Here is a 15,106-nt window from a genome sequence, read left to right on the forward strand (position 1 = left end):
TATGTTCAATGCATTAAACTCCCCCCAGGCTATGTACATATTTATTTATATCCTATATTTTGCTTATTTGTCCTAAGTTACATGAAATTTTATAAACTACACTCTAATAACAAGGGAATGCTTGAGTAAAGCAATTAATTAATTAATTATATCCTTTTGAAACTTACCAAGATAAATATTTCCATTACAATGCAATTTATCGGTATAAGCATCCACTAATTCACTAAACATTTCTTTAGTATGATCAATGTCCAAAATTCCATAACTACCATCACGTTTAAATATTGCTGTATGTGTTACATTATCGTCAACTCGAAGGTTATCATACAATATATTTGTTGATCTGGTTTCGACATTCCATGCTACTTCTAAATATCCTCCAACGACTATATAAATTTAAATTAAAACATATCAGCAAATTAATAACCATAAAAACATTACAATTAACTTTAAGCTTTTTATTTAATTACCAGCCATTGATATATAATCACGATCTCGACCATCAACATTTGGCTCTTGTCCATACCATAGTAGAAGTCCATCTGAACTAGCAGTAGTAAATTGAAGAGCAATTTGTTGTTGTTTTTCAGGTTGTAGACCAGTTCGTAATAAATCACCGCTTAATTCCAAATAACCATCTCCAGTAAAGCGGGCATCACTTCTTATTTCAACACCTATTTAAAATATAAAAGTATTATCAATTACAAACGTGGCAAAGAGTACCTACTTTAAAATTCAGGAGTGGAATTTATGGAAATCGACCAATATGAATACTTAAAATACTTGAAAATACTGAGGAAAATACGAAGCAGAATGGAAATCTAAAGACGGAAAAATCTGCTTAGATATGTTAGAACTCATTGAAAAAGCAGGAAAAGCTTTAGCAGACTCGAAATGGTATAGAATCATAGCTCGAAACTCTTAGCCAAGAATTGATATCATTGAATAGTGTTGGTGAATCTTTCAAATCTGAGAATCAAAAATGACATATACTGCAAGGAATGCGGTAGTTGTCATTTGGGGAAGAAAAATACGTATCTCTAGAGTCGAGTCTACGCTTTAAAATATTAGGCTTAGTGAGAAAGAAGATATTTTGTATAAACTGGAAGGGGCACTAGAAATAGATATCGAAAAAGTAAAGATCTTTGTTAAAACTGTTAATATTATAAAAATAAGTTTACTAATATACGTATCTACATTCATAATAGGTGCCGAATAAATGGAAACAACCGAATATCATTAAACGTTACTTAATTAGTTATAAATAATACTTACGCTGTTCACAATTTCTGCCGGAGTAAAACAATGGGCAATCACATTTGTATTCAGTCTCAGATCCTGAACAAGTTCCACCATTTTGACATGGTCTTAATTTATCACACATGTTTGGTGCAATTTCGCAATGACTGCCAGTGTATCCTTCTATACATGTACAGAAGAATTCATCTTCACGGATTTGATGACATCGTCCATTATTTGTGCAAGGACTGCTGTCACAAGGATTTCGTGGTGGTCTACTTGGTCGCCGGTTATTATTTTCTGATTCCCCATAATCATTTGTTCTATATGGATTTCGTGGTTGGATATTTGAACAATCTTGGACATTTGCAGCATCAACAGCCGATGTAACTAAAACTAAATTCTCTCCAGAAACTTCAACACCAGAAATACATCCTTCAAACCCAGAATTAACGTCAACATTGTTATTTAATGTAACTCGTTGTTTATCAAAACCACCCACATACAATGGAGTTTGTAAATTGATTGGTTTTTGTGACGTTGATTTAACAGATAATGGACTCTCACCATCTAACATTAGGCGTACCTCACTTCCCATTTTCATTGCGGTCACAATCACCCATTTACCTGGTTTTAATTCAGAATTACTTCGAACAGTTACTGGCCCAGTACCGGTATCGATTTTAAATTCTAAACGCCCGTCTTTAATTGCCAAACTTGTAAAATCACCATTACCTTCCTCACTTTCACCACAATAGAATAATAATCCGTCTTTTAGTGTTGCTGGATTAAATCGTAACGACATTTTAAGTTTTTTTGGCTTTGGCGTGGGATATGCAATGTAAGCATCTCCAGCAAAAGCTGGTTCAGTAATCGATATGGTTTGTTCACAATGTTCACCAGTTTTATTTAACGGGCAATGGCATTCAATACCATTCAGATTTTCAATACATTTTCCAACACCACAGATACCTTCGTAACAGGATTGTCCGGTTCGCTCGCAATGAGGTCCAGTACGACCTGGGGGGCATATACATTTATGTCCAGTTTTCGTTAATGCTTCTTGGCATATTCCACCATTTTTACATATATCTTCGGATGCACTACATGTTTCACAATTTGTAACACCTTGATTTTCGTGTGCCTCTTGGAGTAAATCAAATTCAACGTGATTGATGACCAAGCGACTGATGCAACCTACAAATCCGGTATTTGGTCCTGCTTCCGATGCCAACTGTATATAGTTTGGAATACCACCAACAAACAGTGGTTCAAGTAAATCGAGACCTTGATGTTTACCCATTGCAATACCCTTGAATGGGCCATAACCGTCTACATACATATATCCTTGTCGTCGAATTCGTGAAATTTTAATAGTATGCCATTGATCTAATTCTAACGCTCGATCTCCACGAATTTTAGCTGTTTGTGATCCACAATTGAAACGGAATTCTGGTATACCATCCTTAAGGAATACTGACAAGAAATCTGGTGATCCAGGTTTATGTCCGTTGTACAAAATCATACCATCTAACATTGTTGGTTTAAATGATATTTCGATAATAAATTTGAGGTATGCACCGTGATTAATTGGTTTATATGCTAAATAACTTAATGGACTTTGTCCAAAGTATGGAACGATTTCGGTGACAACTAATACATTACGTGTTTCTAGTGTTGATTGATCGTTAGTTGTTCGACATATATACGTATCAGCATCGTTTACTGATATATTTGGAATGTATAAAACGGCAGTGTTTGATGGGTCACGTATTGTACCGTATTGTCTTGACCATTCATAATCGACTGGTTCTCTTAAATCAGTGGTACAGTCCATTGTTATGGATGATCCACGTTTTGCGTATGTTATTTCTGGTGCGCCTCTTTGTGGAATTGTCTCATTTAAATCTGCTGGTTCCTCCTCTCCATTTGTTTCTATAAAAATGCATTCATTAGAATATTTTACAGTTTTGATGAGATAAAATATCGACTTTGATAATGTTAGTAGGACTGTTTTGAAAAGTTAATGAACAAAATTTTAATGAAAGTTAGATTCAAGTATTGTTAAGTGGCTATAAAAATATAACGAAAATAGAAAAATATTGTGTATTGGAATGTTTTTCAAAACATATCATATCGAGACACAAAAAAAATTAAATTATATAAAAGTGAGACACCGACTATCGATATATAAAAGTGAGATATCGACTAATACCCAACGAAATACCCGCACTCGAAAATAATAGCGACAAAATATCCTTAAAACCAAAATTTTTGTCTTTAATAATAATATTACAAGCGGGAAAAGTTAACGATTCGCCGAGAATTTTACTCTAGACTACAAGTTTTGACGGATATCGATAGACCACAAGGAAGATAAGTTAATATATACCATAATTTTTTATTTTGTTTATGTGTACCTATATTACTTCAAAACTAAGCTGATCTAGTTACACCGTATTGATGATTAATATATCAAAAATTAGCAAAATCTCAGTTAGTTGTAGTTAATATTATCTTGCATTCGAATAGAAATTGAAAGGTTGATGAGGTTTGTTATTAATCAAAAAAGGGTTATAAGTTTGAAGTCTTTGTCTGCCTGGGTACATGGTTGTGAATGTTTGTTGTTTTAAGTCAAAGGAATTTTTTTTGTCTCTTTTTAGAATGAGGAATATAGATACTATTTATAGGATTATATAAGTTGCGAACAACTTTATAATTGAAATGTGTGACCATGCATATTAGCAATAGATACTAGCTTTTTACAATGCTAAAAAGCGTTTGAAAAAATAAGACGATTTTAAAAGCAAAAGAAAGCTCTTTTAAAATACTTACCGTCTTGTTCAACATTTAATACAAAATCGACATTATAATTTCCAGATGAATCTGATGTTTCACAAGTGTATAAACCATTATTAATATCAGGCCGTGCAGATGCTATTCGTAATAACTCTCCTCTAGTCTGACAATTGTGTGGTAATGGACCACGATCTTTTCTCCAACTTATACTAGAACCTGGATTTGCTCCAACACAACGTAAATCAACTGTATTACCTGATCGTATCGTTGATAATGATGGCTCAATGTTTAAAACGGGAGGTAATAATTCTGAACCTACATAAATAAATTTGCTTAGCACTGTCCTACTTAATATGCCAAATAATAAATTTCAAACAATTAATGTTTGTAAAGTGATTTTTAAAAAGCAAAAGTTCTGAAAAAAGCATAAACAACAAAAAGCAACATTAAGTATTTGGTTACTATTCGCGTAAAATGTAAACTAAGTTAAAAGCTCTTGAAAATAGTTATTCAACATAATAAATAGCAAGTTTTGAAAATCTTTAACAAATGGTGATAACTCAATAATAGTTTCGAAAAATCTTATAAATTAATTGAAATCTGTCCAGTTTTGAATCATGCTTTGGAAATAATGTGTTTTACTATTCAGTCTTTGAATAGTAAAACAGTTTCCCCTTCCCTTAAGATCCATCTAGAACATACAAAAAGAACTTGAGAGCCCAATAATCTTACATTATTATGCATTTCAATTGTTAAGAACTTTCAAGGCGTAAGTATGAGTAAAGGATAATACGATGAATAGATTGATTCGAATGCCAAATAAGGCGCTATTTCAATTACGCCAACTTTTAAATTAGTTTTTCCTTTAATGGATTCAGTCAATGAATGGATATAACTATTTAGCATTTCACAAGCTACGATATTGGCTAAGAAATGGTAAATAAAATTCAGGTTTTTTTTAACTTCTTCCGGTTTACTATGTCAAACAAACTACAATAATTTGGCAAAAAATCCTGATATAGATTCTGTGAAGAAATGGAGGAATTCTGGAACATTTTCTGATGTAATCGTTAATTGCAATCGTTAAACATAATAAAAGCAAGAAGAGGTGTTTTGCATGTAATAAATGACGATACTGCAATTTAAATTAATTGGTTTGTAATGATTATTAAAATTATCAATAACAACAAGATAAACGCTGCTTGTACTTTCCACTATAAGTAGTAGTGGCCATTTGATATTGTTATGGTAGTTCTTAGGGACGAATCGAAAGTCATGCAACCAGTGGCGGATTTACCAGCAGGCTGAGTAGGCTGGAGCCTAGGGCGGCAAATTTTAAGGGGCGGCAAATTTAGTTCATAAATTTTTTAATTCGATTGACAAAATTTAGAAAAAATTATAATACACACACAAAATACGAATTTCAAAAATTATAGAGGAATTAAAATATTCAACAAAAACCGAAATATAGTCCTATATACAGTGCTAAATAATAAATATCTCAAAATCTCTGCATAAACAATTGCTAAACGCTTTTGATTATAATGTAATGATCATGAATTTTTAGAATATCGCAATAGCGATTCCATATTATAGTCGAAATTTAGTTATTTTTACATATTTTCTTCACTGATAATTACTATAATTTTTTCTCCGTGTACCTAATAATTATGAGATCTCCTTACACAATTCAATCTTGATACAATATCGATGGTCTAATCATGATTGCTGCAGCAAGTTTGCAAATTGTGTGGAAAAAGCCAGTTTTTTAGAAAAAATGTATCCTAATGATTTAGAAACAGACTTAGTTCAGGAATGCGTACACTTTCAAAGCTACCTTTCATCTGAAAGAATTTCAATAAAACCAATTTCTGGATCATTAAAAAGTCTGTCTTTATTCCTGCGAGATCAGAATCTAGGAAGCATTTATCCAAACTTGGATATAGTACTTCGTATGGCTCTTTGTACACCAGCGACAAATTGTTCAGGTGAAAGAAGCTTCTCTTGCTTGAAGAGAGTAAAGAACTACCTCCGATCGACTTTAAGTCAAGAAAAGCTAAACGCTTTAGCTCTCTTGTGCATAAAGTCAGATAATTAAGAAAGGATATATTTATTGTGTTGTTTTGTAACTGTAGGTGTAATAATAAATATTTATCAACGTTCGCCAAATCTAGATTTTTTGTGTAAGCTTTATTCCTATTACATAAGTATTGTATAGTTTTAACACATACCTTAACTTACTTTAAAATTGGTACATGTTTGAGATATTTTTTGCATAAAATATTGTTTTTTGATAATTCTTTGCTGTAAAAATAATCAGGGATCTAACACGGTACCATAGTTCTCGATGATACTAACCATACGGGAAAAGTTGATGTAATGAGGATAATGGAGCACAAATCATAAAGTTGCAATTTTATTGATACATAATTGATATGATTGTGAACTAAGATATCAAAATTTAGAGGCGGCAAAAATTGAATAGCCTACGGGCGGCAAATCTCTAAATCCGCCACTGCATGCAACTGAAAAATTTCATGGATTACCAAAGCATTAAACCCTTCTATGAGTACCAGAAAATATAAGAGTATATATATTGAAATAAACTTCTCGTAAATGTTACTTCGTTATAAGTAAAAACGATTCACGTCTACTAAATTAGCTATGAGATGATAAATTTAGAGCCAAGGATTTAAATGGCAAAATTAGTTGTAGGTTCTATAGAAGATCTACCATCTTTAGGCTCTTTACAGCCACATTCAATTTATTTTCTATCTAGTGATAATTGTTCGTCTAAAATACTTTAGAATATTCGAAAATAAAAATTTCTTTGACAGTATATGTTTATTGTAATATAATTACGCGAATCAACTTATTCATGTATACTAATCGAAACATTTTTTAGATAAAAATAAGTATGCAACTACTCTAAATAATCAAATTATTAACACAGTTAAAATATAAAACTATTCTATCAAAAAACAATACAACGTAAATATAAAATTTTCCGAAATTTATATTGTACCATATTTGTGATTACGTCTCTTTCGATAGCCATAACATGTCCTTGGTAAAAAGAGTCTTGAATTACTACATCGATTTTGTGAATTGCATAGTACAGAATAATAAAATTTGCCTGTTTAAATCAATAAAAAAAATCATGCGTGCCATTATTAATATTTACAAGATCATTCACTTAAAAATACCATTATAGCTTAAAAATCATGCTGATTACTAAAAATTGCTTATTTTCAACTTACGTGTGACAATCAGATTAATATAGTCACTTCCACCCGTTGATAATTGACAAACATACCTTCCTTCGTCAGAACGTTCGAGATTTTCAATGATTAATTTTGATCCTTCTATCTGTAAGCACAAATTTTTTAAATAAGAGTTTATACTTGGTTTTTTTCAAGAACCAGTTTTAATATTCGACGACAAGCATTACCCGCTTAAAACATTTTCATGAGAATATTTCAGATTTTCTATAAAATTTCAGAGTTTTCTAGAAAGTTCCAAATTGCCCTGGAACTTACTCTCCAGAATGTTCTAGATATTTCAGAAATTTCTAGAAAGTTTTAGAATTTTCTCGAAAAAAACTGGAATATTATTAACAAAGGTTATTAATGTAAGATGTGGGAAGCACTTAGACCATAGATCTTAGTGTGATATGCAAAAATATCACTAATACCGATAGCTAGAGGGAGAAGGAGGGGAGGGGGCTCAATCCTCTCCAGTGAGGTAGTTCTGAGAATTTCTCGTAAGATAGATGATAGTTTCAGAATATTTCGAATTATATCTCGAAACTCATGCAAATAGAATGTTGTTTGAGTTTCGAGATGAAATTCTCTAATCTGAAACTCCACAGAAAATGCTTGGTTATCTATATATTCGATGCACTTGCATATTTTGTATATTTGAGTATAACGAGGAACTTACTCTAGCTTTTGATGGAAGATTATTGCCTTCACGATTCCAAGAAATATGTGGACGATTCGAATCTTGATCATTTCCTTGAACTGTACATTCGAGACTAGCTGTTACACCTTCTGGTTGTTCGACATTTCGATTTATTGCGGATATAACTGGTGGTCGTACTATTTCTAAAAAAATATAATCAATTGAAATTTATTATAACTGAAACTTTTGAAAATGATTTACCATTGACTACAACTTCAGCTACTGAATCAGCTGTTCCAACTGGACTGGTAGCTGTACAACGATAACGTCCGGCATCTGAGACTTGTATTCGATAGAATCGTAGTTCACCGTTTTGTGCAACAGCTGTGCGTGGGAAAGGACGATCGAGTGCTGACCAGTGAAGGTTTATTGGTCCTGTACCATCTGCTTCACATAATATAAAAGCGTTGTCTCCAGGTCGAACAATTTGCCTTTTCGGTGATAAAGTGATGTGTGGAAGATCTGGATATTATAAATATAATTTTTATATTTAGTGATTAGTGATTAGTGATTAATTTTACTAAAATTTAAATACAAGGTTCTCACAAATATATTTATATTTACTTCGTTAATTGTAAAAAACGACGGAAGCGGTAACCGGATGTAAACGTTCGGTTCATGGAAGTTTTTTTTTACTATGCAGAGTTTCGAAAAAAAAATTTATATTATAAAAATCTGCAGATTTAATCGTTAGCATTATTAAAATCCCAATGCTCAATTATTTAATAATTAGGTACAGAAACAAAGTAATTTTTAAAACGACTATATTTATTATTTACTCCAAATCATTTTGATGTGTAAGATTTTCTATCAAAATAATTAATTAATCAAAATGATTTGGAGAGAATACAACTTAAAAAAATAAAAACTAAAAGGGAATAAATAAGTCAGAGTTTTGGTCTATAGATTATGACGGTTTACAAAATTTTATTTTATACTGTACCTCCGTCAATACAAATTTCATCCACTATTAGTTACAAAAGAAAAAAATAAAATAAATAATAATTTGTGCCTTAATTAATAATAACATTAGAAAATAGAGTATTTACCATGAACATTTAAGTACGTATTGGCAGTGAATAAAATTTCACCATTTGGATTGTAAACGACACAAGAATATCTGCCTTCATCAGCCTTTGTAACTCTGTTAATAGTTAGTATACCATTTGATTCTGTAGAGTTTGGTGGTAAATCACCACCTGGTCGCACCCATCGTAAACGAACTGCTTGTCCATATTTGTCTGGTAATATAACATATTTATAATTCATAGTGATTCAATATAAAAAAAAAACATTAATACATACCAGCCCCAGTACGACATCTAATTACAGCTTTTGTATTTGCAGAAACATTTAATGATTCTGGCGTTTCTGGGCGTAAAACAATATCTTGTGATCCAATATCTCCTCTTTCAGGTCCTCTGTCATTATCAATTTCATTATCATCAACAATTAATTCAATTCTTTCTTCAGTAATTCCTGCAGGATTTCTAGCGACACAAGTGTACAAACCTTGGTCATCTCGGGTTACAGCAGATATTTCATGAACTGCAGTTAGTTGCCGTTCAACATTGACATTATTTCTGTAAAAAAAGCCAAATAAAAATCAATAATTCACATAAATTATTCAAACAATTCTTACAGTCTTAATCCGATTTCTTGTCTGGGATTAAATGACCATGCGACTGTTGGCTGAGGTTCACCTCTAGCACGACATTCTAAACGTAAACGTTCACCCTCTTTCAAAATAATTCTTTCTCCAGGTGGTTGAATTGTAATTTCCGGTTTTGATTGTACTTCAATTACACCAATAGCATTTGTTTCACCAGCCTCATTTCGAGCAGTACATACATATTCACCAGAAGCTTCACGCGTAATTCCGGAAAATTGTAAAGTACCTTGTGTTTCAACAACATCTCGAGGCATTGGCACGCCATCAACTCGAGCCCATGTTAATTGAGGAGTTGGACTACCACTGCGAATATAACATTGTAAAACTACGCTGTTGCCTACAAGAACCACTTGATGAGCTTGAGGATAAAGTTCAATTACTGGCGGTTGAAGATCTTCTCGTTCAACGTTTACAAAACTAGTGGATTTACTATAACCAGCATTATTTTCTGCAATACAAACATATTCACCGCTGTCACGAGCTTGAACATTATTTATACGCAATACATCGTTGTATTGTTGGATATTTGGACCAAATTCAGCACCAACTCGAGTCCATTTTATTTTTGGTTTCGGTTCTCCTGATGCGATACAACGGATTTCGATTGTGGTTCCTTGGGCAATAGTTTGTTCTTCAGGTTCCACTCGTGTCACGGGCACAACAGTTGGGTAAGTGGATATTACTCTTACAATAACTCGTGCAGGTTTTGAACGTCCCACAGTAGGTCTTTCACCTGTTCTACTTTCTACAACGCAAGTATAATAACCAGTATCTTCAGGTTGCGCATTATAGACTGTTAAAGCACCATCTCGTTCTGATATATCTCGCGGCAATTCACCAGGTGATTTTTCCCAACGTATTTCTTGATTATGACTTGATGGTGCTAAACACCTTAACGTAAATTCTGTTCCATTATCAATGTTTAGTTCAGTTGGTGGTTTTATAACAGGTATCGCTGTAGACGATGGACCATAAATACGCACTGTTTGTTCATCATATCCTGCAGCATTGGATCCAATACATTTATATTCTCCTTCATCAGCCATGGTGACGTAACGAATTCGGAAAATTCCATCTCGGAATTCATGCTACAGCAAACATCCACATATCATTAAATTTGATAAATAATTATTACAGCAGTAGACTTACTCTTGGATTTAAAGGTCCATCAACTCGGGTCCATCGTAAAGTAGGAGCTGGATTACCAATAGCAGTACAACGGAACTCAATAGGTTGACCTTCTTGAATCTCATAAGATTTTGGGGAAATAGTTACTTCCGGTCGTGTGGGCCGATTTCCTGTTAAGTAAAGAGTACATTTACTAAACAAATACAAAATTTTCATAAAGTTTATTTACCTGGAGCTTTTAATATCTTTTTAGGAAAAACTATTAAAAGCAGCGTGAAAATATAAGAAATGATTGTATATAATTTATTTATTAATAAGTTAATAATTAGATTAGATTAATTTACGATTAAATTTCTTACCTCCAACAACTAATGTAGCTCGTTCTTCAACTATTTGTGAGTCATCTTGTGCTTGACAAACGTATGTACCAGAATCTGACACTCGGACATTCTTAATTACCAAGTTACCTCTATTATCATCAAAAGCACGTTCATGCGGAATTTCTCCACCAAGTTTTATCCAACGTGTTGGTACATTTTGCTGTTTTTCAATAATAAAAATTTATTTGTTAAAATTAAGCACATAATTTTTTATTAAGCAAGCTAACTAATTAAAAATTTGAATCTTAAAAATATCGTATTTTGAAGTAAAAGAAAAATTAAATGAAAAAAAATAAGGCTTGATCGAATTCGGTGTGTACAAAAAAAAAAAAAACAGAGAGAAGAAACATTTCATTTCGTGCTGAAACTAGGAATCCTGAGAAAATGTTATAGCACAAAAAGTTTCATTTAGGAAATAATATTTTTTTGAACTATTTAATGAATGCTTTGTAATCACTGTACAATTATCATACGTAAATTTTCGAGCTATATAGAAAAGTAATTCAATACTTACGGAAGTTATCAAAGATTTGGCGATACAATTATAACGTGCTTCACCTCCAATTTCCACAATTTTTATAACAGGCTCTCTGATCGTTACTCGAATTGTGGGAGGTAATTCTGTGCGAGAGTCAGGAGTGGTGGTTTGTGGATCGGGATTTGGTTCTCCATCTAAGAAATAATACAGAATTAATTAATTCAGTTAAAAAAATTAACAATTTTCCGAAATACATTAAAATCGTCTATTTAATAGTATTAACGTAAATAGAAGGTACACAAAGCTCAGGTGAAATTTATTTCACATAAAAGTTCCCCTATAGCAACCAACATAAAAGCTATTCGCTTTGAAAAAACATCACACATCTGAAGAAATACATGAGGGATTATCGAGAGTATAAGGAGTAACAAATAAATTTTGGTTTACTTTATCCTTTAGTACGTTGTATATTATCGTAGTAATTGACAATTTTTTATTCAGCATCATCAGTTAAATCAGGTATCATGTTTTGAAAAAATTTTTACTAATAAAACGATAGTCAACATTTCAAAATTTAAGAAACTGAGCTTAAATGCAGTTGTATGAAGCTAATTTCCCTACGATTATTTTATCTTTGACAACGAGAAAATTTTTTCGCAATACGTCAGCTTTTTATTGAAAGAACTGTGGTCATGATACCTTTTGTAGGAACAAATATTTTTTTGAAACTCATAATAAAATTTATTTTAGAAATAAAATGCGAAAAAAATATTTCTTAGATGAGTAAATATAAAATAATATAATAATCGTTTTTATAGGTCTCTAAAAATCAGATGAAATTATTTTTATTGTGAAAGCACTTTACCGAGTTATGATTTAAATATTTCTTAGTTGAGTTTTGAAGGAAAACTAATAGAAATTAGCTTTAAAAGAGGGTGAATTTTAATATCCCAAATTTTGTTTATACTATTTATTGCTGTTTCTCATGTAGGTATATTATTAACAAACAAGAATTTGTAAGAGCACAAAATCGGAAGTTATGCAGGGTTTTCCAAAAGTGATTGACAATTCGAATCTTGTTTTTAATATCCAAATTAAGATGAGCGTTTATGAGCGCTTTATTATGAATTTTTGTTTATTTAAATTTAAAAAAAAAATTTAATTAGCTAGATCGGTTTAGATTGCTTCGGTAATCCTCTTCAGTAGCATTATCTTTAAAACTAAAATAAAAAAAATTTAATTCTTATTAATTGCAATTTGTAACGCAGTGCACGCCGTCATTGCAAAGCATTTAATAATATACACATCTTAATTTAGCTTCGTTTGCTTTTGGAAAACCCTATTTATTCAAATAGGTATATGAATTACTATACAGTAGATTGAAAAGTGGACATCACACAAAGTAAAAGCTCTGAATCAATGTAGAGGAAGCGATATTATTTGATTTCTTGTTTTAAATAAAGGTAGAATACAAAACCTGCTGACAGTGCTTGAAATGTTAATTCACCACGTTTATCATAATCAGTTTGATTCTCGTTTTTAAATTGTACAATGTAACATTTGATAGTACGTTTATAGCCCTGCATTGTTAATATTAATTGTCTACGGCGACTGATTATATTTGGTTTCACATATGAATCGATGGTGTTTGTTGTATAACTTTGTGAAAACTGTGTATCACCCTCAACGAATATTATATCTAATTTTTCAGTATTATTATATTTACAGGTTAAATTAATTACGGTACCCACTTTGGCTATCATATATGATGGATCTAACATCATCATTAATGTTGAACCTACGATTATAATTGTTTAAAAATTATATTTTATGTTAACATGCTTGTAGTCTTTTTCGTCTTAAGAGACCTACTTGAACAAAAAAGTAAGTTTTTTATTATTATATAATAACATATGTTAGTTAATTTTTTTTAATTATCACAACAATGAATTATAGAAGTGAAATTTCTCCACTTGACTTACAAAATATTAACTCCATTTCTATTAACAATCCCTTGAAATTCTATTAACAATTTAGTATAATAGTCAACCCATTCTGAGCATGAGCTTGTGGTAAGAGAGATCGAGATACGCTTGTAATCATGAAAAGAAAGTACTGTTGATTAATTTAAAATATTTCACGTGACGTTTGATTATTATAGTTAAACAATTGATACATAAAAATTGAGCCAAATAAACTTGAATTAAGGGTTTAATGTTTAATTAAACCTTCAATTCGACGTTTAATTGAACGTTTGTCGTGGTAGCCCACTTAGAAGTATATTATTTCGGTCATCGTTATTTAGAGGATTGGCTAGTTGGGGTACTGTTATTGAGATACTTCTAGGAGAAGTGTCCTTTCTTTTTCTAGGAGAAAAAAATGCAAATCTTTATTGATGAACGATGGTTCTATACCAATAACATGAAAAGTAATATCGCTTAAACGCCCATATTGGCTTTTCTTATAGACTTCTATCCGAAAGTTTTGGTAAATTTTTAAATAATTTTTTGTTTCAATCAAAATCGATTTATGGCCTACAAATTATAGCATCAACGTGATACTCAAACCGTAGAACCTACCCACTATAAGGCGATAAAACATCGTTATTATACTGACATTTCTGTGGACCGATAGACTAGACCGTTCGATAAAATTACCGGTTGTTATTTAATGCATATGATACTTTCTAAATTAAACATTGAATTTCGTAAACTTATCTATTGAAATTTCACTTCAATTTTAATTATGAAATATTATGTTTTGAACCTTTGCAAGTGATATTTTTTCATAGTTAGTAATTCAATGAATATGATTGACTCAATTTGGTTAAATCAAATAGCAAATATTGAAAGCACTGTGAACTTGTGTCGCAAATAAATTTGTGTTTTCAAGTAAGTTCTTAAAACAATTCTTTTTTTATAAGCATTCAAAAAATAAGGAAACTGGACATACCTGGAGTACAGTATGGACCACTAAAACCTTCTAGACAATTACATATTACTTCTGATTCTGATGGACCAATAGAACAGCTCTCTTCATTGCCATTGCATGGGCATTTCTTGCAAGCACCATTTGATGCAGCTGATGTGTCATAAATATCACGGTAATATCCTGTTTCACAAGTTTCGCAACTAGATCCACCATAACCTTCGGGGCAACGGCATTGTTCAACGAGGACAGCTTTGTGTTGACCACTTGGTACTGATAATGCAGTATCTAGTGTGACATCACTAATGTAAGTATCCACAGTACTTGCAAATGGCGTTGCTCTTATTAAAATTGCATCAATGTTTGATAAAACAGAAAGTATATCGGCTCTGGATGCGGGACGAGGGGCTTGTTGATAGTCAATGCGTTGCCATTCCGCTGTTGTTGCAAGAGATACAGCTATTTTCTAAAGAATTAAAAAATTTTAACGTTTTCAAAAAGGATTTTCATGATTTAAGG

At 31.7% G+C, this 15,106-nt stretch overlaps 1 protein-coding gene across 10 annotated transcripts in view; it reads right to left on the minus strand.

Annotated features, from left to right (window-relative positions):
• The window catches only part of LOC123291080 (basement membrane-specific heparan sulfate proteoglycan core protein-like), a 378,061-nt gene that overhangs the window by 6,485 nt on the left and 356,470 nt on the right, over positions 1 to 15,106 (minus strand). For all 10 annotated transcript variants that reach the window (XM_044871529.1, XM_044871528.1, XM_044871527.1 and 7 more), the window contains 14 exons: positions 14,612 to 15,053; positions 11,696 to 11,853; positions 11,161 to 11,341; positions 10,823 to 10,971; positions 9,644 to 10,761; positions 9,307 to 9,584; positions 9,051 to 9,242; positions 8,203 to 8,463; positions 7,981 to 8,144; positions 7,299 to 7,407; positions 4,075 to 4,353; positions 1,276 to 3,174; positions 471 to 674; positions 168 to 386 (listed from right to left, as the gene is read on the minus strand). In XM_044871529.1, coding sequence (XP_044727464.1) covers positions 168 to 386; positions 471 to 674; positions 1,276 to 3,174; positions 4,075 to 4,353; positions 7,299 to 7,407; positions 7,981 to 8,144; positions 8,203 to 8,463; positions 9,051 to 9,242; positions 9,307 to 9,584; positions 9,644 to 10,761; positions 10,823 to 10,971; positions 11,161 to 11,341; positions 11,696 to 11,853; positions 14,612 to 15,053 — 5,653 coding nt within the window. The remainder of the gene's footprint in view (positions 1 to 167; positions 387 to 470; positions 675 to 1,275; positions 3,175 to 4,074; positions 4,354 to 7,298; positions 7,408 to 7,980; positions 8,145 to 8,202; positions 8,464 to 9,050; positions 9,243 to 9,306; positions 9,585 to 9,643; positions 10,762 to 10,822; positions 10,972 to 11,160; positions 11,342 to 11,695; positions 11,854 to 14,611; positions 15,054 to 15,106) is intronic.

Source organism: Chrysoperla carnea, chromosome 1 (genome assembly GCF_905475395.1).
Source record: "Chrysoperla carnea chromosome 1, inChrCarn1.1, whole genome shotgun sequence".
Lineage (NCBI taxonomy): Eukaryota > Metazoa > Arthropoda > Insecta > Neuroptera > Chrysopidae > Chrysoperla > Chrysoperla carnea.